The following is a 25,175-nucleotide window of genomic DNA, read 5'->3' on the forward strand; positions in this document are numbered from 1 at the left end:
TCCTCTTTCTCACACATAATAAAGTGCTTTATGACTTAATAAATATGTATCTTATATTTAGTATACTTAAAACATAAACCCTAATTAAGTAATATTTAAAGAAAAAACAACCAAAGAAGCAATTTCATGAAAACAGTCAAAGCGATTAGGATTTAAATATAATCTCCTTGGTGTAATTGGATAACATCTAACTTGATATTTCCTCTGCTAATCTGAGGCAGCCATCTGTTACTTCTGCAAACGCAGGTCGGGGGGTAACTAAGCCTATATGAGGAGGGGGATCCAGAAAGGCATTTCAAGAATAAAAAAGAAAAGTCAGGCAACTGAAAACATGACTCAGCTGATAACAGTTAGTTTGTTATTAGCCCCTCTGCTCCTGTCCCATCAGCAGATGTTATGAGAATAAGAACAAGGCCTGTGTCCGAATGTCCACCCTAATCCCTATATAGTGATAATGCCATTTCAGATGAGTATCCAAACATCTAGCGGATGAAAAAGTAGTGGAATTGAAATTTCCCACAATGCATCTTGAAAAGTAGTGATGATCTATGGTCACTAGATGAGCAGATATACCCTGGATAATGCTTTGCGGAAGCTCTCCGCTTCTGTTAATGCTTCTCCAGAAGCATTAAGAGGTTCGTTGTAACACCGGCCTGCTGTTGTGACAAATTACAAAGATGGCGCAGGCACCATGCGAGGAGGCAGGGTCACGTGACAAGAGGGGAGCAAAAGGTAGTGGTCATCTATCAGCTAACCAAATTCACTATAAAGTCCACTATATAGTCCCCGCTCTGAAGTAGTTGCCGTTCAAAATTTCCCCACTTTCCTTGATGGGCCCATGCCTGGTCTCCTACAATTCCTTTTTAAAAATGTATCTTTGTACTAAAAAATTCTGTCTGTCATGATTTTTGGACATTAAGATCTAAAGAGAAGCGTTATCACCTGGTCAGACCCTGTACTTCAGTGAACGGATGGAGTCAGAGTATAAAAATATGCATACACAGGAGAAGGCCACTGGCTGGAAGTTGGAGGGGTTTTTGCTGGGAGCTGCAGGGAAATGGGCTGCCCTTCGACTGGCTTTTGACCTAGAAGGGACATTCTGAATGGCTGCTACTGTACAGTATATAGTGACTGAGGGATGTAGGGGTTAGGGCGGACACTCTTATCCAGCCAGAGACAAGATGCAGAAATCAGGGGGGTGTTGTCTTGCCAATGTTGAGGTATAATGATTGAGTCCTTTCTACTGATCCATTGACCTAAGAGCCAAGTCATTATGGCTAGCTAGGCAGACTGGGTAATGGATGCCCTTCTGTCCTCATCCAGGATTCAAACCTTAGTCCCCTGCCCTGTTAACTAGTTTTACCTTTTAAGGCTATAATTACATCAGTGTGACTTAATTATTCTACCAATCTCTGACACAGTTTTGAGAAGGACAAGGGATTTCAATTTCTTAAAGCAAAAGCAACGTAAATTGGAAATAGTTTTGAATGTCCTGAACTCTTACGTGTCTTCTAAATGGAGAAATTGCTTATTTAAAATTTATCTAAGTCCTCTTTAAATCCTTTAAGTCATGGTCCAACATAGAAAACAAATGACAGAAGTTATCTGAAATCGTTGGCAAAAGTTTTTAATTCTTGAAAATTTGTTGCAGAAGTCCTAAATTCCCCCAAAATCTCATAAGGAACAAACAAAAATAAGAACTCAGTACATTCTTAGGTATCTCGACCCGATTTCCAGTTGGTTTGTACATATTCTAATCTCAATTATGTTAAGATTTCAGGCTTCTTCCTTAAGGCCTCAGATAGCTGTTTCAGTCTCAGTGTTCACTTGTAATTATTTAGTCTGAGTTTAACAATTACAACCTCACCAAGCTAAATGTTTAAGGTTTAAAGGGACAAATCTTTAACCAAATGCTGAGAAAAGGTGTTCTTTTTGTTTCTAAATGATATTAAACACTTGTACATTATTCTAACAATTTTAGGAGGGAATAAAAGTGGAAATGTCAGAAAACATTCTGCATCAGAACCTACATTTCTTGTGTTACATTTTTACAAAATGTTTTAAAATGTCTTGTCTTTAGTTTTTTATTTCAGTTATTATATTTGAAGTTTTCAGTATTGCTATAAATCATATGATAATATCCACAAATTCAAACATATAATAAAAGCACTTAAACTTTTATTGGGTTTCCTAACATTATTAAAAATGGCTATTAGAGAAGAATGAACAAACAGCTTCCCTCAAGTTGACTATTGTGTTAAAAAACACCTTATTACATGGGCTAAAAATAACATATTTTTTTGTAACACTTGGTTACAGAAACATTATGGCTGCCATTACTGCTTTTAAATTCTTCATGTATTATCATTATTATTAGCATTAGAAATAATATTGCTTTTTGTTGGTTGCATCGACAAGCATGAACAATGTATTATATAGCGGTGAAATCTGGATGGAATTATTCATCAATACAGACTCTTTTCTTATAGTTTGCGTACTGAGAAACAAAGTCCATCTTCTGATGAACTGGATGTATCTCAGACTTAAAGTATTGATTTTAAAGGGTTGGACTTGATTCAGGCCTGAGCCCGAATCAAATCCAACCCTTTAATGTCATGAAGGATGGTTTGTGGCTAACGGGAAAGGTCCGGCTCTAAGATTTTTTTTCTCATGTCAAACAGTCTATTTTAATGGTCTAATAGTTTAATGTTAGTTTAATGTTTTAATGGATAAAAACATGGTTGCACTTATAGAATAGATGACCAGTACTGTAGTTGTGATTTAATCTCTTGTAAAAATGTGACAGTCTGATACAGCAGGTAATTAGACACAAGCCCATCCTGCAGCTGTGTGAGGTAGATTTGATGTGCTGTGCTACGTCCTGAAAATGACCTGCATTACATCCACATCTGGGCAGCACCTGACCTCGGCCAGTTACCACTGTGGAGTGAAAAAAAACTCCAATGTGAATATATAATTTAAGGCATTAATGTGCAAACCAATGCACTGCCTGCGCATGCAGGCAATACTCGGTAAACCAAACTCAGCACATGGACTGACTGCGACTAGTAGCAGTAATATCTTAAATAAAATATTTATTCACAGGAGGTTTTATTGGGGCACAAACCAACAATGCATGAGTATTGGTCAGGTTCGTCTTCATCCCTAAAGGCTCAGCTGGGTCCAGTTGGATTAACTGGAACCGACTGATACACTGCTCATGGTTAGTAATTATAAGGAAGATCAACTGTATTGATAAGCTTATGATTTATTGTGACAATATAATCATTATTTATTTTTCACTTATTCGTGTTAGCTGATTTCCATAGAAATATATAATGATAACTTATTAATGCTGACATCTATTTGGTGGTTCATTTATAAAATTAAATTCAAGCCCTTAGCAGTAGTATCCCAGGAGAGTTTCTGTTTATCCACTTTATATTTTCATTAACTAAGCCCTTTGAATTTCTCTTATTTGGTTAGAGGTGAGGTTTAAACTGGACTACTGTTCTATTCAGCAGCACCGTACAATTTAATAACACAGATAATTGTCGGGCCATCTATGAAGAAGCTTACAATTAAAGGTCATGAGCCAGAGGTATTCAATGACACCATTAATCACAAAAAAATCTGCTACACACGTACCCACACCCACAGTAACGTGAGTGCACTTGATTAAACACACAAACATATTTAGTAAGGCAAATGCTTCCCCGGTACAGTCATAAATCTTGGTGCAGAGTCTGCAAATTGTCAGTGTGCAGGGAATCTAACATGATAACTTATTTGGTCATCACAGGTGGCACAATTAATCAACTAAGTTATTATCAGAGGCAGTAGATTTGTGGAATTGGGATATTGACATGAACTTATAAGAAATTAGGTTGATTTTTACCAAAATTCATGCTGTTAGAATCTCATACCAGTAGTGTTGCTTTTACTACTGACAGCATATGGTTAAAAAATGCTGATAATCAAAAAGCCAAACTCAAAAATAAAAAAACTTTGTAAAAACGGAAGCAAGAACACCTTCATGTCAAATTAAATTAATAATTTGTGAATGTATATGTGTTGTTTTACCTCCTGACTGGCTGATCCTCCTCTTTGCCCACTGGCTCAGGCCTCTCACCAAGTGGTGGGCTGCTACTGAGTGTGCTAAGCAGACTATTGCCATGACAGCGCAGACGGTCACTCTCTCGTGCAATGTCAGATGCATTTTGGATTACCAGCTGGTCGTAGATCTGTAGCCCCATGTCTTCGGCTCCCTGCAAAAAACGCTGCACGCTGCACTGCTCTTTATGCTGCAGCGAGAGCCTGTGACTGACCTGTTGCCTAGCAAGCCAGCCGCGGACAACTGAGACACATGAAGGAGATGGAGAAAATGTTAGATACAAAAAGAAAGCATGCAGGAGCCAGTTTTATAATTATTACAGTTTACCTTTCTGACAGGTGATGATCTTTTTGTGAAGCTGGTAGCAGCGGTCATTGAGCTGGTCTGGCTGCCAGTATCTCAGAAACACTTTACTCTTGCCCATCTAGACGAAAAAACACATTGAATATGGCTTATTTCCGATTGCTTAAACCTTATTTAACTGTTTTCCGCTGACATCTCAGGACATTGTGTGAATGTAGACATAGGAGTGTAGTGACGCAGTACTAATTTATTATAATTAGTGGGAGTGGAGTATAGTTGTTAGCAGGATTTAGGGGTCATTCTGGGGGCCAAACCGGGTCACTCTGTACAAGGTGCATGAAACTGATCACTGCTGACTGATGCAACACCAGCTAAGTGCAGAATTAGCGTGTATGTTAACCAAGGATGCATTAGAAGTGTCTGCAGGGCATTGTGTGTGTGTGTGTTTGTACGTCTGCCTGTGACCTGTAGGGTCACTTTTTCAGACACAACAGCAGTGCAGCAGACAGGACAGAGAAAGGGGTGGAGGGGTTTGTGTTGTTGTGGACGTGTGCGTGTGTGAGCAGAATTATGATGAGGCCGGACAGCTGGAACGGGCAGTCTAGATTCCATGGGATCTTTCAAACAGAGGGTCAGGGATTAAGTCAAATCTTTTGTTGCTAATAGATGAAAAAACAAAAAAAAAGACGAAGCAGCAAAGCGTGCACACAAACACACCTGCCATCCTTGGAGTTTTGACTGCTGTAGGATGGAACGACATTTCTCCTCAGCTGACAGTTTCTTCTTGTCTCCCAAAGTAGGGACTAGGAGGTCTTTATATCTGAGAACAACATCAAAGGAAAAAATATATATGACTGAATTAGACCTGCACAAATACAGATGTTGAGTTGAGAAATCTCTAAGATATGTGGTCTCTTTTGGAAACAATGGATTCAAAGGTCAGTAGGGTTATATGGTGCCAAAGAGCATCTGTTCCCGTTGTCCTTGGTTTAGCTTACTATGAATAATCAACTGGATATTTTCAGCATCTTTTTTCTATGCTAAGATGTGAAGGTGAAAGACATAGTAAACCATGTGCTGTTGTATATATCTTAACTGATAATATACACATGATTTAAAGAGAATAATGGTGGAACTTGATTTGTTGTTAATTTTCCATTAATTCTGACACATTTAAACCATTTTACAGCCTGTTCACAGACAAGAGGTGCATAAATCTGCCGTTGTTTTAGACAGAGATCAACATTCCTTTCTGCAGTGATTTAAAGTTAATCTCCAGGATGTATGTAAAGGATATAAATTATTACCATCCTCATGACAAAAATAATTATACCTCACATTAGTGTTTTATATGAAGAGAATTTCAAGATATACCCTGAATTATAAAGGGTCTGAAACAATGCTTTCATCTGCCACTATATCAAAATGTCTAATTAATATAATTAATCACAACACAGTTTCCCAGTAATCCATGATCTGCATAAATGATTCTTTGCATAATGTGTTTAATGTGTTCATAGAAGGACTGATATTGGTCTTATTTATTCCTTTCATCAAAAAACTTCCTACTGTGATAAAAAAAGTTTGTTAAAAAAAACAGAGATTTTGTTTCCCAAACAATGAGATAATGTCATATGTACAATAAAACAAAAAGGGATCAAATGCTCAGAGGGTGTTTATAATTTCATAATTATATTTTCAAAAATTCATTCAGTTTTACAGTTAAGATTGTTTCCTAAATGAGAGCTTTATGAAACAAGAAGACTAAATACACCATTTGCAACTTTAAATCACAAAATAAAAAAAAATGTCAATTAGGTGTCCTTGGATCTAGACCTGCACACAAATTACCTTTACATTCTTTTTCACAAACATCTGCACTTTTCCTTGTATTTTAAACAAAACCATGCAACAGCTATTTACAGAGTGGTTAAGAAAAGGATATATGTTTTTCAAAACCATTTTAAAAAATAAGAAAATTTATAAATTTTGACCTAATGGTATTGTAGATTAGAGGGGCAAACTGAAAGCACATAATGCGCCAAATTTAAAACTTTGTCAAATGAGTCAGCCAACCTTGATATTTATCATCTTATTGGGCCTCTATCATCTTATTGCAATTCCATGCATTGGAATTGCAATAAGATGTGCTAAAACAAAACATTCATGTAAGCTAAGTCTTCTACAGTTCATCATTTATATTGCAGAATAACTACTCATTGTCAACAGAGGAAGAGTGGTGTGGGTCCTAGAATGCACCAATCGAGCATTCTGGGATTTGTAGCACTAGTGGTGATTCCAGTGTCTACCAGTAAGACAGCCCTAGTCTACACTTGGAATTATCTTGTGGGCAAAAACTAATAATAAATTTTGCCCGCAGGCCGGAATTTGACACCTGCTGTCTAGATAAACTAGAATGCAACTAATTACCCTAAGAAGTCACTAATTAGTAAATAGAATCCACCTGTGTATAATGCTGTCTTTCTATGAGTGCATCTGTTCTGGGAAGACCTCAGAGGTTGATTAGAATGAGCAAAGTATTATGAAAACCAAGGGACAAAGCAGACATTTCAAAGCAGCGTTAGGCTATAGAATATCTCAATGAAGATTTCTATCCATAGTACCATACTATCAAGATGGGAAAGGGTTATGACATGTCTAGTATAGCAATTAAGCTGTGGCTCAACTGGCAGGACAGAGAAGAAGAGCGTTGTTTTACAGATTCATCAGAGTTCCAAACTAACTCTGGTTAAGCTTTAGANATATATATATATATATATATATATATATATATATATATATATATATATATATATATATATATATATATATGACAAGTGTTAGCTGTGTAGTCCAAAAACGTTGTGACTGAATTGCAAGAAGAAACCAATAAAGAGAACAAAAAAATAGAAAAGAACGCAGTTTCCATTTTTGCTATAAACACACCATAGTAGTACATCAGAATAATATGCGGTCATAGGAGACAAAACAATGGTATTTGGCATATATAGGAAATTGTTTTATGCAAAAGAATATGACCAGTGAACGTCATCCAGAACACATCTTCCCAATTGTGAAACACGGTTTTGGCAGCATCCTGGTGTGGATATAGGTTACTTTAGGAGGATTAGAGAAGCAAGTCCAAGTTCATAGTAAATTTAATGGAAAATCTGTTCAAGAATGCAAATGATTTGAGATTAAAGATGAGGTTCACCTGCCCTCATAAAGGAAATGACCATCCCTACAATGGATACCATAGAATGGTTTACATATAACTCCAATAACATATATTTAAGTTTGTAGTTGTAACATAGAAAAAGAATGAAAATGTTAAAAGGAGTAAATGCTTTTACAAGGCACAGTATGCCAACTAACCCTAACCTTCACCAGAAACATTTAAACTAAAGGACCCGGCTAGGTAAAAACAATGGATGTTATGTTTTAGTTTCAACTATTTTAATTATTTCTTGTTGATAAATGCTCTAAATATTTCCCACAAATGTGGACAAATAATAAGCTGATGATGCCACACATGTGATGAAGTAAACACAAGAAGCAGATGGTAAACATAAACCACTTGTGCTGTCAATACTGAGAAAGTGAGTTCACGTAAATAAAGGATGTGTTTGATTTACAGAGCTTGGGTGTCCCTCTTGATAGTAATACTGGTCAAACAGACAGCTTAGGTTCCCCCAATAGGCCCATTAAGCACAGAGGAGCTCTGTAAACCCATGACCTATCTTATGAGGAAATAAACACATATATGCTCCTGTTTTTAATACAAGACCCTGGGGAGTCTCAATATGGAGTCTAAGAACTAAAATGACCCAAAGGTATATGATAGGAATTGCACTATTCCACTCTGGTAGTATCATGTTTATTGTTGAACCAACGACGCAACAATAGGGTGCCTGTACTTAAAACTCTAACATTCTGGTGTTTTATTAGTCCATGAGTCTCATTTAGTCATGGATATTTACACACAATGGTCAAACTGAATTATGTACATTCACCTGCTGGTCATTTATTGTCCATTAATAATGCAGCATTATAGCCCAGTTAGAAAAACAGACATAAAAATGTGAACAACAGCGCTGTAAAATAAAGTTGTGAGTTATTTGCATGATCATGGCACTTTCCTATTAACTGTATATTTTGAAAAATAAGCAGATCAGTGGACAGAGAGGGCGAAGGTTTATAGTGACAACATACAAACAACCTGAATCTGACAGAAAATAAACCCTGAAACAGGACACATAACATTCTATAAATGACAAATAAAAGGACCAGTAAAATAGATTTTCTCTTAAATCACTCTGGTTACCATGACACTAATGTGATTTGCTCCAGGCAGGCACTGTAACCTAGAGGGGAGGCCAGAGTGGCTCTATTGTATAAGTGGATTTGCTTATACCCAACGGTCCGTTTGTGTACACGATCACATAGCAACAATGTGGATTGCCTGTCAAATAAATAAATCAATGATATATTTACTTATTTTTTTATTTATAAAACAATAAATAAAATCGGACAAATAGATAACATGCTTAAAAAGTACAACCTTATTTACTGTATAGTGTCAAAGCAGAGCTAAAGAGCTTTCAGCATGGATTAATTTCTTGGTCCGTGCTATATAATATAGCAATTTAACCAGGATTTGACTCGCATGAAGTTAAATTCAGGTAGCCACAATGTATAGGCAATAAAATGTAATAAAATAAATGCACATATGTATAAAAAAATTATAAAAGCTAAAAAAGGAAGAATTAAATCTGCATAAATGTCCTTTCATGTACATACAAAAGCTGAGCAGTTTGAGTCATAGTGACCAGTGAGAGAATAACCCCTAGCATTTAAACCTTGCATGATTTTGTGCCTCCACCAATAGTTTCTGCTTTGTTATGGAGGAACAAACACCATCAGTATTTCCCGTAGCTTATCGGCACCATGAGAAGATGCAGACAATCACACTAATGCTCTGAAACCGGAAGAGTTTCTTTGTGTCACATGGGTGATATTCAATAATTGTATCATAAAGCTTATCATCCATGCAGGCGACCTTTCTCGCTTCCTGACTTGCTCTGTACACTTGCTTTATACAAAACCAGTAATTAACAGCATGAAAGGTAGAGTTCGCTTTTAAACTGCAGAGAAAATGTCAATTTGTTTCAGGCAACCAATGTATGTTCAATTTGGAGGTGTGTGTGCTTTTCCCGTGGTTGGGATCTTTATTTGATATATTTGTATTTAAGGGGTTTTTAGCACAAATTTGTTTTTTTTGCCTTGTTCATATCAGCTGTTCGATGAGATTATTTAAAAGCAGAGAGAGCAGTAGCGGGACGCAATGCTCATAGCAGCTGTGTTGCCATTATAGCAAATTATTTGGAGAGCTGCCAGCCCACGCTGAGTGCAACGGGGCTGTAGCCTTGGCATAAGGCCAGGTTGAATACTCCTTGTTGAAAGTCTCTGATGACAAAGACACAGTGGTGCCTGACAGCCATAGATAAGCTGCAACTATTCATATTAGGCTTCTCTGTGGCTCCTATCAGGCCAACACAACAATAAAATGTCTCATCATGAAAATATTTAACAACCCCAAAGCAACGGTGGAACTGCGACACTCAATTATGCACCCTAGAGAATGTTTTGGGTGCAATGGAGCCCAATAAGACCCCTTCTGATGTATCTTTTGCTGTATGATTTGGTGCTGTGTCTGTGGGTTCATCAAGTAGAACATTGCAAACAGTGGATTTGGCTAATTGGCTCACTATATGTTCCTTGAATCATAGCCTGCTTGTTTTCAAAGTTTTTCATACTTTTGTCTTCAGAGGTCTGACACCACTGCTTTTTTCCCCCTTTTCTTCATTCAGAATTCACGGCCTTGTTAAGTTTAGCTTTATGCTCCGTTTGAACATGGATTGCATTCTATACAAGTATAAAAAGCAGCTTTTGTATATTTTGAATGTTAATTCCGATTAAATTCTTAAATTCTGATAATTGTTTTCTTCTTGCTTAAAATCTAATATTAGTGATAGAAATAGATCCTCAGATGGTGACATGGTGTGTGAATGCGCATGCGATGAATTTTGGAGCAGAGGAATGGGATTTTTTTTTTTGAGGGGGGGTTGGGTCATGTGGCCAGCTTTGTCATCGTTTGTTTCTGGTAAGAATGTTCCTGTTAATCCCTTTATCTCCAAATTGACAGGCAAGGAGACAGAGAAACTGAGGATGTTAGGAGACAGAATGTGAGAGGGAAGCAGAAAAGACAGTGTTAAAGTAAAATCCCGTCACATTAAAATACAGAATACACTAAAACAAGGTGAAAAATAAGAGGATTAGAGAATCTTTTCACATGGTTTAAAATAAAAAAAGATGAAAACAAGACATACAATTAGTTAAAATAAATAATTTGTGCTATATGGGATCTCTCTTTATGTCTGGTAAAAAACAATATAATAAAAGTTTACAAAAAGCAGCTGATTGGGAGTGACAATACCAAAAAACTCAAACCCAGGACAAAGTGACCTTACAGACAACTGGCTTGTTTAAAGCTCCGGTGTCAATCTGACTTGGGAAAAATGTTTCAGTGACTTTCATCAGCAGCAGTGGTCTCCAATAATAGTCAAAGAGAGACATTCAAAGTCGAAATGCACCTCAAATAAAAGGGTTGCTCTGACTTTTTATTGTGTCTGTTCATATGTGAGCATGTGGTCTGAATTCAAGCGGGGATGAAGCAAAAGCTGTTGCAATTTGTTCTTGTTTGACTATGCTGGAACCTGTCACAATACACATGACTGAGACCATAGTGACCTGACAGGAGTTAAACGAAAGTCTGAAAGACTGAAAACTGGAGCATGGACAAAGAAGAAATAGGAAGGAGCAATCCGCAATTTCTGAGGTTTTTCTAGATGATTTAAAGCTACAAGGAAACAGGAAGAAAAAAAAGTAACAGAGGTTTTGATACTGCGGGGTTCTCTGACTCAACTGCTTAAGAGCTATTGTCCTGAATCTTTTGAATGCAATCCTTCTCCAACACACCTTAATTAAATAAATGGCTACTTAGCAGGCCTCTGCAGGGCTAAATTATTACTAATGAAGGAAATCAGTCAATTTAAATATGTTGGAGAAGTCATGCATCCTACAGTTGCAGGATAGTAGTTGATGGACATAACCCTCCCTGTGATAGATCAACACAAAGTGGTGGAGAACTCATTTGGGAAAATATGTTACATAATGCATGCTTGACTGCTGGTCACATTTAAAGGAAAACTCTGGTCATATTCAGAATTCAAGCTTCTGAAAGTACTTTAAATAATAAATTATTACATACTGTTCAATTAATAATAAGTGTTTTTAATTAAGAGTAATTTCATTTGAATGTGTTTTACTGGAGGCATCCATGTTTGTCAAAGAACACCACTGCCACCTACCGGTTTGTGACATCACGGTGCTGTATCAGCTGTTGAGCAAGTACCAGTGCTGTATCTGGTGCCTTGCCACAATGCGCTATCATCTGAGTCATCTTGAAAACATTCTTGTTCAAAATGTTGGCTACATGTTACGTGTTTTTTCTCTGGCAAGAAATTCGATGGCAAATCCTCCCGCTTTAAATTGGCAATCCAGCAAACAGGACCACAGTAACATGTCCATGGAGGATCATTATTTGGAAAGGTGAAATAACAATTTTTTTTTTTCCTTTTACCCGATGTATTACAACATCCAACCGCCATAAGCGTGGCCATTGTCAGTTTAATTATAGCTCTCGGGAATTACAATGGTGAAGTGCTCTTGAAATATTAAATAATATTAAATAGTTGTTGTTGATTTCTGGGGTGTCTAGTAGTTTCCATTGATTTGCTTGCAAAGCCGGGAGAATGACGTTAGGCTTACCGCACAGTGACATCACTGCCGGAAGATGTCAGGAGTGAGGTGTTACTATATTTGGGCAAAAATGTCTGTTCCCAGACTCAGTGACGACGGAAACAGCTCCAAATGACAAAGAATTAATATGGTTGAGTAGAAAATGATGTAATAACGTAAAATCAAGGGGCCAATGTAAAAAAAAAACAGTGTTCCCCTTTCAGGGTCTTGTTCAGAGACCCAGCGTGGCAGTCTGTGGGAGTGGAGCTTGAACTCAGACTCTCAGGATTCCAAGCTCTATGCCCTAACTACTAGGCTGCCACTCCCCTCTAGGCCATCACTCCCCTTCCCAGATCTGAACCTTTTGAGACACAAAAAGGTTTTTTTTGTTGTAAAATCAAATTGCACACCATCCTCAAAACACCAACCTGTGGAACCATGGAACAAGCAGCTTCATACTCTGAGGATGTTTGTTCTTTGATACCGAGAATAAAGTTAGTTAAAGAAGATTTAAAAAAAAAATCATGTATATGAAGGAAAAATAAAGTTGAAATAAGAAAACCAGTTAAGGTTCAGTTGAATGATAACAAGCATAAATATTAAGCCATGTTTCAGGTTAAACTAACTTGAAATGATAGACTAACTGAGTGTGTAGACTTGGATCTAATTAAGAATCAGTAGCAAGACTTGAAAATGAGTTTCATCCTGAACTTCAAACCCTTTGGTTGCACTTGAGCTAATTTTCAAAGAAGGCTGGGCAAAAATATCAGTGATTTGTTTGCGATAAGAGCTTAAACATACCTGCTGTTCTTATTGCTGTAAAGAAGAGCTCTACAAGATGTTAAATTAAGGGGCCCAAAATACAAATAAATGACAGCTCAGAATGTTATTTGCAGCCAATTTCGACAGTTTGCACCGTTTGCAATTAATTATTAACATAACATTTTTTGATACTCATTGTGATCCTGTAGCTGGGAGATAACCAAATGTGAAAAAGATCAAAACCCTTGGTCTGGACATTGTGGTCATCCAACACTGACCTGCTGAGGAATGCTGGGAAGGACAGACGGACGGGGTATCCATAGCGAATCATGCGCACCATATCAAGCACTCCGATGTACCGCAGCTGGGAAGAGACGTGGCAGCTGTCAAAGCTTCCTGGCTGACCACTAGAATTGGGGCGAACACACTCTACAAAGTGGGGAGTGCGAGTTTGCAGTTTACTCATAAGCTCTGAAAGTGAGTTCTGAAAAAGGAGAGAAGAGGAAGTTAGTTTTAAAACTTGAACAAAATGAATATCATTAAACAAAGCATTGTTTTCCGATTTCTTTTGATTTATTTCTATAGAACAGCATCACGTTGAGCCAAAGACAACACTGTTTGCTTTTTGGGAGTGCATCTTGCCTCTGAAGGAAGCAAAACAGAAAAACAACAATGACTCCCAGTTCTTTCCGAGCTTTCATTAAAATCCTCAATTTCAGCATGATGCATCCAAGGTCACAGCGGGACATTCCTCCAGGGGCCACACCTCAAACTGAGATCACTCAGCAATTTCAGATGTACTTCCTTCTCATCTTTAATAGCCACTTTCAGAAACACAAACACAAATGTACACAGACACACTTTGAAACGAATGCCCACAGAACACAGTGGCTGTTGTTCATTGTTCATTCATTCATGTGGAGGGCTTGATGTTTGGCTTGGTACAGCATCATTTTTCAGCCCACTCTCTCCTTCCCTTCCATTCCCGGAGGGGCTTTGTCAACCGCAAGTCCACAACTCTGATTGTGCAACACAGTGGTTTCATTCAGACCAAAGGCACTGCTTCTTTGAGCCACGTCTAAGTCTCCTTGCGTCACCACTGGAGACAGAGCTACTTGCTGCAAACTGAATATTATTGTTGCTTTAAAAAGTTATGAGAACCCTACACTTAAGCTGCATTGTTGCAAAGGTTGTGATGACTATTTTGACAAATGCATTGACGTGAGACAAGAAAAAAAAAAAGGGCAAAAAAAATTCTGGTTTCGTAACAAACAACATGCTTGTAATGAGATCAAATCTGATCCAGATGCTTGTAGCTAACTGAAGTATATTCAGTAAAGGTCTAAAACCTCATTAATGCATGCATGTGTTCAAGGAAGCTTCAGGCAGCATCTTTCTGCAATCATAAAGAAACAGAAACTGTCCTTACCCTCAGCTGGACAGCCCCTGTGATTGGCCCACAACGTTCGAGTCGCTGGAGGAAAGAACTGGAGCCTTTTTTCTTTAATATCTGTAGATTGTATAAAAAACAAGAAATGTAAAATAATGAATATCTCATGCCCAACAGGCTCTAGAGGTTCAAAGACGCATATCAATACACATTACCTTCCTATTTTAATGTTTGATCTTAGCAGAAAACAGCCAATGAAGCTATTTAAGGCAATGGGACATAGCATAAATAGCTTTAGTAATTAATTCCTTTTCCTTCCATACCTTCTTGTTATTAGGTTTGCTCAGGCCTCTCTTGTAAAAGAGATTTGTAATCTTAATGATACATACTGGGTAAAGGTTATATACACCTATTTGATCACTCCCATAAGCAGATTGGTAGGGCTGATTTATCGCTTTTGAAATATAAAACAACTGTTGCCCCAAAGAAAAAGCACAGTTAAGACACATCATTATCATTAAAAGAACTAAATTGATTTGATAAATAATCATGATGAGATTTCTGAAGTCTGAGAACAACTTTTTTGATTGATACTGTTTTATTTACAATCTGAAACACTGAGATTAGCGCAGCAACATTATGTTTTGGTACTGTGTAAAGCTGCTAGGACAGGTCTGAGAGGTGAAAGGGGCCTTATATAACTGTTTGCTCTCATTAGCTAATGAACCACTGAGACAACAGACAGGATCTCCTGGAAGTTACACAACTTGATAACCTTTTTAATCACATATGTGCACAAGTGCTTTGTGTTTCTAGCGGGAGAAAAATAGGGATAAAATGTTACACTAGTGAAAACTAAGATTTATTTCATATGGGGCTATTGTGTAATAATTTCAGAAGTCAAGATACCAAAACCCAAGTTTTTTTTCTGTGTGCATTCTTGGAAAGGTTTTAGCTCAAGAATGTCTGTGCACACAAAAACATCAATTTCCCAGAGGTTTATATTTAGAGTCTGGGTGGGAAGCAGCTTAAATTAGACAATAGCTTTACTAAAAATAGTGTCTGTGTTTCTCCAATGATAGTCAGTTCGCTGATCGCTGGGAAAAAGAAGCTGATGACAGGTGGAAAATACGGTGTTAGTGAGGAAACTATTTAATAAAATCTGCTGACATAAAAGGGACATCCACATTAAAGTATTGTTTGAACACTAAATCACGGACTGCAGCTCTTCCCTGTGAAGATTACCTTGGTAAGATCTTGGTACCTCCGAGGCTGTTCAGGGATAAGAGTGGCATTGACAGGGGAGGCTGATGTTATCCTCTGAAGCAACAAGGCTGCTTTAGTCCCTCTCAGGCCAATGCGGCCCTGTGCAGCTGGCACCAGAGAACCAGTCTGAGTCAGCTTGGACTGGAAGAGCTGCTGCAGTAACACACTTTCACTGGCTGCCGGGCACAAAGCAACATACATGAAAAATCAGTACAGAAATAGCAATAGTATTGATTGAGAAAGGAAACAGAGAAGAATAGGAACAAGAAAAAGTGAGTAAAAGAACAAGAAATAAAATCCATGAAAGGGTTTGAAAAAAGAAAAGAGGGATGAAAGGGGAAGTACTGTAATTGTTAAGTTTGGGCTGCATGTAAACAATCTGTGATACAACAAGAAGGGTTGGAGCATGTCACTGTACAACACATGGAGCGAACTGTACAACAATGAGCCCATTCAGAAAGCCAAACATGTGTTTGAATTAGGGTAAAGGGGCTCTTATCTATAAGGGTCTGTTAGAAATATATGGACAGAAAGAAAGAGTTAGATCAGTGTAAGTTTACATTCCGACTATAGAATGATGGAAAAAGCTCAGAGGAAGCTCAAAGTAGCCAATATGATCCCACAGAGTGCCATTCTGGGTCTCTGAGTAGGAGCCTTAGCTCCAGATTGCACTCAGGGCAGCTGGAAGCGGCTCCCTGCTCCCCAATGGAGATGAGGTGAATGCAGAAGACCAATTTTATTGGAAGGTAAAATGATGATGACAAAATAAAGATGATTATCATTATTGGGTTGTTGCATTGCCTTCCACTTTCAGAGATCACCTTTAATCACAACCATCAGATTAAATGGAGTAGGATCAAACAAGTGATGTAACAAGCTATAGCACTTATGAACATGAAACTGTTTGTTATTCAAAAGAGGAATAGAAAGTTCTGCATGTTAATCGGTGGTAAAAGGAGTTTGATTCTATTTTGGAATAAGCAGCTATCTCTGTATGTCCTATGACTGCTGATCCCACATCTCTGGTGCAGAAATAGCAAAGTCTGCAGCAGCTACTATTACCTCTTTCTTCTTATCAAAATGATACCTTAAGAGTAATGACCATTGGTAAAGGAAAATTAAATAAAGTTTTTGTTCTTTTTTGAAGAACTGTCAACGAACCTTTATTTTTTGCTTTTCCTTTTATTAAACAAAAACTATAATAACTTCTTTAGTAACAGATAATAGACTCTGAACCTTTATGTTCATTAAAAAAGCAAACAAGCATAAAAATGGGATTTGTGTGTCTGAAAAGGTGAACTTTCTGAGTGACATTGCTTTATGAAATTTAAACAATTATTTTTTTTCATTTCATGCAGAGAAGGTCCTTCCTTTTCTCCTCTTTTCTTTTCTTTTCTTTTCTACATCTACATAGCGACCATACTGGTGCAGCTGCCTTGGGATGCACAGATCCACTCTTCCAAACTGTCTGGAACATGTACTGTAAAATATTCTTTTAAAGAAAGCTACTTTTTTGCACCTGTTATTTTTTGCTAAAGCCATGTTAGTAGATAAGCATCAACATGCTCGCACTTTTTTGCTTGCAAAAGCAATTTAGGGCTCCTTATTTGGTATCTTTGAAGGCCTATGTGTGCTCTATGGATAACCATGGTTGAGCTGATTGTGAGGACAAAATCTGAGCTGCAGTTCCACCTGGGTTATAGAATTGTTGTTTTTTCTGAAGATGCCTATACAATGTAAAAAAAATAAAAATATAAATAAATAAATAAATAACACAGGACTATATGGGCTGTAATAATTTGTGAACAAACTAAACTCCAGAAGGTTTAAGATCAAAGGCTAATACAATGCTGACTAATTCGGAGAGAAGGTAATTTATTTCTGGACAACAGAAGCTTTTCTTTTATTCACCTTGAACAGATTTACTGAGAACTTGCCCTCTAGATCCTGGATTGACCTCTCTGTGATCTCATGATCTACTCTTTATCCTGTTAAAGGTGCCTCACATTGTGTTGCAGCAAATAATTTATAATAATTTATTTAATTTCAAATTGAACAGTGCTACGAAGTTAAAAGAAATATGCATAAAACATTATAATGTATTCCAAATACACACAACACTTTTTGTTATCAAGAGCAGCCCACATAAAAAAAAAAAAAACATGTTTGTGGCTACATGTTGATGCTAGGCTGCGTTGCATCGACTTGTCAGACAGAGGAATACCAGCCAAGCATGAGTGAAGGACTAGCCTTCAGAAGATTAGCCTCATCATGGAAATTATAGCAATTAGGTTGCTGGACGCAAGACTAAGCTGGCAGTCACACAACGGTTGCCTGTGTCCTGCGAGCCACAACACCCGACATCTGGCAGCTTATTTAGACAATATACACACAGGCGGTGTCTGCTGCATATGGGCTAAAGCACACACATAGAAATATAACAGCACTAAAACAAGGGGTGGGTTTGTGTTTTGCCATTTTTAACAAGAACGGGTCTTTGTTCACTTAAACTCTGACGCCACATTGTGCTCATATGCTTGTTATGTACTGGGTACTTACTTTTTATTGTAAGCAAGAGATTCTGCGGGAAGAAGTCTTTGTTTTTGCTCAGAGATCCAGTCAGATCATATGAAATCTATGACAGAGAACAAAGCATAAAGTGACATTCTTCAATATTATTCTACTTTAAGTACTTTTGCAACATATTTAGACTTTTGTGGCAGAAGTTGCCTTTGTTCGTATTTATCTGAAAGGAAATGGGACAGAAATAGAGAAGTAGAAATAAGTGCTGAGCCTTCATTTTAAGATCCAGTGAGTTAGTCTAAGAGTAAAGCAGTTTATAAATCTTATTAAATGTAAAAAGTGATTTTCACTAGCACATGCATAAAACATACTATATGTAGTGGTTTTCACTTTATCTTAATGAGTGCTATTCTAATATTCATCTCAAATATCTTTAACAAGCAAAGACAATGAACTGAACTGTTATATTTAAATTTAGATTCAATTTACATATTTAAGAGCATAAGGTAAGGCAATCTGTTTCTTTTGATGTAGATGATAAAGCCTGAAGTCAGCTCTTCTTCAAAGTGTGCAAAGTGACAGAGGTAAAATACCAACCTATTCTTTCAGATCTTTAATTGTATAATTGTAACACTATCCAACACTATGGATGTGTATCAAGCATTTTTTAACTTAGATTTAACAGAATCTAAATTAAACTGCTAAACTCGTTTCAAAAGATTTAAGGTGTTTCCATATATAAAATGGTAAAAAAAACAAAAAAACAATGGAAACGCAGAGATCCAGTCCTGTCTATATCAGGATAAAGATTGGTGACTTGCCAGACTGACCCAGAATCATTTCTCATTTCAATTTTTATTCTCACAGCTTTCTTTTTTATTTGTTGATGGGGCCACTATTTAATGATTAAATTTACACCACACAGACCTCATGGTAAAGCAAACAGTAGAAAGACAAGGGATGTCTATTGAAACATCTCTACCATAATGTATTTGAGCAAACATCACAAGAAGGTACATTTTCTTTTTTTACTTTTGCAATTTTGATCTTTTAGGGATTTCTCTAAAATGTCTTCTTGAGAATGTCAGTATCAAAGAAAAACTGAATTACACTTTTAGTCCATATCAAGGTCATCACCTGACTAGGCACTGTATTTGACAACAGAAGAGTTCTGCTTAAACATGATAAATAGATTGTTCATTTGTTCCTTTGAAATTTTTACTGGAAAATGCAAAACAATCATCAATTTCAAATAGTTAAATTAGCAAACAAACAAATGGCAGACTTCCTAAGCAGAACCGTAAGTTACACAAAGATTGACAGAGTTGTCAGGGGTTATTAAGATATGACTGATCTGTATGGACATTATTCATTAGAACAGACAGACCTCTCCTGCATAGTGGCTGACAGTGAAGGCTGGTCCCTGGTCTTTGGGTGGGGGGTTCCCATTGCCATCCTTGGTGGTGAGTGAAAGCCCACAAATTGAACTGGAGCCCAGCTGGGTGGACAGCCTCTTGTAAAGGCTCTGCTCTGCAGGCCGTAAGCTTTGACTCTCTTCATCCAGCACACACAGCAGTCCCTGAGGCCTCTGGAGCAGAACAAACAAAAGCTCACATGTTATTTATGTTGGCCATATTTACAAGCACATTTGGTTGTAGTAAGGCATACTTCCTCTTGACATTTCTATTGATCCCTGTAGAAAATACCCCCACCCCCCTACACACATGCACACTAACAAACTAGGATCACTATCTTTGCAGGACCTTTCAACTGACTTCCATTTTTTTTTTTTTTTCAGCCTAACCGTAACCCTTGTCCTAAACCTAACTATTATATTTTCATGCCTAACCTTAAGCCCAACCTACTTTTAATTCACATCTTAGTCCTAGATGTGACCCCTGACCAAAAAACAATGATTTCTGTCATGGGGGCACAACAAGGAGCAGTCGGTCCCCACAACTTGCTATTTTTCCAGAAAAAAGGCCCCAAGTATATTAAAAACAAAAACACACTATAAAAAATATGATTACATGCTATCCTTTGTTTCAAAACTTATTTTAATTAATACAAAATTAACTAACTGATTTTAGAGCTTGCTGATTATCATTCTTTTTGCAGATTTTTTCAAAGATTGTAAAGAGATTCAAAAAATATTATCTCTTGTATCAGCAACAGAGAAGATGTAAGCCTCCCAGACAACAAAAGCAAATGCAAACCTTTGCAATATTAGCTTCACACACCCAATGATGGTGTCATTTTGAGGTCCCCCATCAAAATGTGTTTCCCGTGTGCTCAGCTCACACAACGCTACCATCTAATGATGCAAAGCTCTTCTCTAAAGATGTAATACTCTATTATAGAATTTATTTTTGTTAAAAAATATCTTAAATTTTTCCCTCAGCGGTTAAATCTATTTGAACTGAAATGAAAGCACACAGTAGCAGATATAGATAAACAATTATAATAAAACAACTGCATCCATTTTAAGGGCTTTTTCATAAATAATATTATTAACTCACAAATAATATTAACTCTGTTATCTGGTTTGGCAAACAGGTAGGTGACAAATTGCTAAATGACAAGTCCTCTCCTTATTGGTTTTGCCCTAATGAAGAATTTTAGTTTTAATAATTTAATAATTTTTATTTATATTATTTATTTTATTCATTTATTTTTATTTATTTTTTTTTATATTGAAATGAAATCTTTTTTTTTTTTTTTTTTGCTCTTAACGAGAAGATCCCAGAGCCTACAAAAAATTTACACCGGTGTCAAAATGACCTTGAGGGTTTTACTTAGTCTTCGAGAGATAATATCAATATCGTAAGAACTCTGGATCAAAATGGAAGAGACCTTTCCAAACCAGATCATTATTTAACCTGAAGAAGGAAGTCCAGCACGGCGCCGTGGTTGCTGCTGGAGAGGGGGATCTCCATGGTGATACCCTCCTGCAGACACTCAGCCTGCTCCTGCTGGAAGAGCACCTCAGAGACATACTGCCTCAGCCGTTGGTTGGTCATGTTCACGCACAGCTGGAATGCACACACAGAACACGGTAAACACGTATCTCAGCACACGCCATGTAGTTCCTCAGAGACAGGCTGCTCAATGTTTTGAAAGCAAACAAAGGAACAAATACAACCTCAAACACATCCTGCTGTGGTAGTCAATGGGCCAGAAGTAAAGTGACTACTCATGTAACAGAGCTAAAGGGAAATTAGCCATTAAAGGGGACACCCTGTGGACTGTGTACACATTATGAAGCCTTCCTGTCAGCTGGTCCACTATGTTAAAGAAGTGAGTGGCTAAAATCTCTCCTATGGAAGCAAACATTTAAATGCCATGTCACTACAGAGGCTTTGGAGATGTATGTAGCTTCAGCTTTTTCACAAGTTGCATACATTAAGCTGAAGTTGGAAGCATCACTTGTGAATACAATGGGAAGACTAAGGCATTTAAATCTAATTTAAATGCTTTTATTTAATCTAATTTAAATTTGCCAGCTTAACAGGCTTACCAAAAATTACAAATGTTTATTTTTTGAATGCAATTGCAACTTTTTTTGTGCGCATCGAAAATCTGAATCTGACACTAATATTTAATGTGTCTAAGCAGCACTAATCACACTTCAAATGTATTGTGGACCACTTTTTAAGACTATTTATGTAAGTCAATCAGGAATCTTGATGCATTTGTTCAGGCATCTAAATTTAAATCTGACTAGAGAAACAAATGTATCACACACTGACATTACATGACTCAATTCAATTCAGTTTAATTATATAGTGCCAATTCACAACACATGTCATCTCAAGGCACTTGAATTACCTGACTCCACTTAAGCAGCACCTTAATACCTCCCAGTTAAAAAGAAAGTTATGTGCACCGCCGTCAACAACCGAGCAGCCACACTGAAAAATAAGATCCATTCTGTATAAGGTTTCAAGAAGCAGAATATGGTCTCTAACAAGTTAATATGTTATCACTTAGTGGACATTAGGATACTGTTTGGCTGAGATACTTTTTTTTCTGTATAATGTGGTTTATTTTCCTAAATTATGAAGCTGGTTGTACCTACAATAATTACATGGCTATAAACTGACAGATGCAGCAGTCAAGATCAAATGTAATATCTGTATGTGGTATGTCCGTAGAAAAATTATACATCTAAGGACTTTGATACGGCTCAATGTATATAAGCTAATTCAGCTTCTGCAATTTTTTTCTAGATTCAAATCTTTAGTGCCTACATGATTATTCTAAACTTTGTAAATTCTCGCATTTTTTCATTTTTATGTATTGCTCTCACATGATATCTGCAAAAATATTAAATTAAGCTTCTAAAATATCTTTGCATAAATAACGATCCAAAAACTGTGAGCAAGTTGTTTGAAAAATAGCCTGGTTCAACCAGTCTATTTTGAACAAAAACCAATAAAACAAGTGAAACCTGTTGATTTTTATACTGAGATGCCAGACCACCTTGAGACAGATTTTCATGGAAAAGCCGTGATCTGATGAAATCATGGATTTAAATGGCAATTTGAATGGCCATTATTTGGTTTGTCTATATACAGTACATTTAATACCATCAGAGTCTTAATAGAGTCCATTTATTTCCTATCCCTTAGGGATAAAAAAAAGTATTTTTGAATTGAACTTAAATGATTCAAGGCACCTTTAAAACTATATCACTCAATTGACTTACTTCTTCTGTAATAAATGGGGAAAGAAACATTGGACTAATTTTTCCAGGCATCATTAACAGTTCTGTTTTTTGAAGCCTTTTCTTTAGAAATTGTTCAAATAAAAAACACACCATTTCAATGCCTTTTTTAAACCCTGTATCTCTTGTATTTTATTAAAAGGTCATCCTAGGCCAGCATCTTTATCAGGAGCCACTCTGTATACAAGAAACATGTATTAATCTACTGAGATTATACGCTGTATTGTTTTTAAAGTTAGTGAAAACACAGGGATGATAACATGCAACATACTCTCAGTAGTTTAGGCAGGTAGTGGGTATGGTGTAGTTATTTAGCATACAGCATTTTTATTTTAAAGATCAGCTCACTTAAAGAAATAGAATAATTTTTTTCGCCATTAGGCAGATGAATGCCTCAAGTTTCTGCAGACATTCTCATGTTCAAACATGCAAATAATTACAAAGGCCATGTAATAACTGAAAACTGATGTCATAAGTATGTTGTAAATTACATGCAGGAATAGCCTGTGTCTTAATTTTGGGATGTAGCTAATATTAAGCTTGATAAATGTGATGAAATATAGAATGTGCACCATAGACTGCTACTTTTAAATATATATTTTTAAGCCTTTAGTTTAATATTTTAATCTGTTCTGTTAGATGACATATGGCATTTGTTTAATGGAGGAAATAACAATTAAATATATAAATCTATAATTCTCCAATAGTTTGTATGAAATGTAACCATTTTAATAAATAATAAGGTTTCCAATCACCCTTCTACAGAGAGTGATTCTAGAGACAGCACTCCAACATGACAGAATTTGTTCTGCTTTTGTTTTCAGAAAGAAATAAATAACAACAAAAGCATACTGTCTGTCTTTTCATTCAGATCCTGCTTGAATGAAATGGTTTAATTATGCCCTTGACTTTCACTTAGGAGAAAACACATTGAAAATTGAATGGGTGTCCATTCAAGTCAAATTTCTGATATTATTACCGTTTGGGAACCTCAACAGGAATGATTTTGCTTTCCTTTCAAAATCATGTTATTATTGTGGAGCAACATTGCTAAGACCACAATTTCGGGTTACCCCCACCCTTACTTTGAGAAATAGGAAAATAATTGTTTGTAGCAGAGGATCATTGTTATTGTGTTTTTGTTTTCTTTGGATTTGTCTTTTGTTTGTCTCCCAGAGAGTCTAGCCCATTAATAGCTTAGTCTCAGCAGGTGGTTGATTGAGTTAGCTCATTAAAAAAATGCTGAGTAGATAAAACAGAGCCTGACAAACAGTTCTAATTAACAAGCTCTAATAACTTTGATCATGCCACGCCTATGTAGTGTACTTGTGAGTTCATGCTTGGGGCATATGAAGATCCAAACATGTCAGAGCTTGCATATCACTTATGTGACATCTCTAAAATAAGAGAGCCTTGTGTTTGTTGATCTAAAATGTGCTTCACATCTTCTACTCTGCAAATGGTTCATAATGAGTGGTGATATCAAAAGGGCAACTCTGAATGAAGAATTTAAATAGCTTTGGATAATTTTTCTGATTGTATTGCTTTTTTTTTATCTCTTGGCACTTACAATTACTTGAAACAAAAGAGTCACACAAACCCCCTCACTTACGCTTGGTTTGGAGAGTATCCAGATGAGTAAAGCCACTTATCCTTCTGCCACGCCAACAGAAACAACACTGTCACACAAGGCTTTAAAAGCTAAGAGAAACACTCACTGGAGTAAAAGCTGGAAGAAACTGCTGCTTCATATGGGGTAGTTACCTCATACAAAACAGTAACCAGTCTCTTAAACATTATAAACTACAGTTGTAAAAGGCCAAACGTGGAAATATGTACACAATGCACAATGATTTAACTGATGTCCTACAACACTTCAACAATTTGAGCTCCTGCAGACTATTCTTGCATTCATGTTGCACCCACATCAATCCATCTATCATTTATAGACTCCCCTGATCTTTCTGCCACCAAAACAAGAAAAAAAAGACCTGTCAAAGGAAATTTGGAACAAGACAGTAGATCTCAGTAGATGAAGTGATTACTGGGGGAAAGGAAAAATAATCAAAATGACCAATAGCCATCCATTGTCTGGAGCTGCATGCCAGATCTTGGCCCAGGACATGAGGATGATGATAAGATGAAGATGATAAGAAAGGTGAGGTTGTTAATGAACTAAAAATAGATGGGCCATCTTAAACCAGACAACACAAACTGCTTTATTGGGCAGA

General features: G+C 36.8%; 1 protein-coding gene across 5 annotated transcripts in view; it reads right to left on the reverse strand.

The window, feature by feature from the left end:
- Positions 1-25,175, reverse strand: part of myo16 (myosin XVI) — a 133,959-nt gene that overhangs the window by 17,797 nt on the left and 90,987 nt on the right. For all 5 annotated transcript variants that reach the window (XR_001481802.1, XM_015393166.1, XM_015393168.1 and 2 more), the window contains exons 22-30: positions 21,098-21,250; positions 19,606-19,806; positions 18,255-18,330; positions 15,675-15,871; positions 14,469-14,549; positions 13,318-13,523; positions 5,135-5,237; positions 4,442-4,538; positions 4,084-4,357 (exon numbers count right to left, since the gene is read on the reverse strand). Coding sequence is in view for 4 of the 5 variants with exons in the window: in XM_015393166.1 (XP_015248652.1) it covers positions 4,084-4,357; positions 4,442-4,538; positions 5,135-5,237; positions 13,318-13,523; positions 14,469-14,549; positions 15,675-15,871; positions 18,255-18,330; positions 19,606-19,806; positions 21,098-21,250 (1,388 nt within the window). In the remaining variant the exon portion in view is untranslated. The remainder of the gene's footprint in view (positions 1-4,083; positions 4,358-4,441; positions 4,539-5,134; positions 5,238-13,317; positions 13,524-14,468; positions 14,550-15,674; positions 15,872-18,254; positions 18,331-19,605; positions 19,807-21,097; positions 21,251-25,175) is intronic.

Source organism: Cyprinodon variegatus, unplaced genomic scaffold (genome assembly GCF_000732505.1).
Source record: "Cyprinodon variegatus isolate N-32 unplaced genomic scaffold, C_variegatus-1.0 Scaffold628, whole genome shotgun sequence".
Classification (NCBI taxonomy): Eukaryota; Metazoa; Chordata; class Actinopteri; order Cyprinodontiformes; family Cyprinodontidae; genus Cyprinodon; species Cyprinodon variegatus.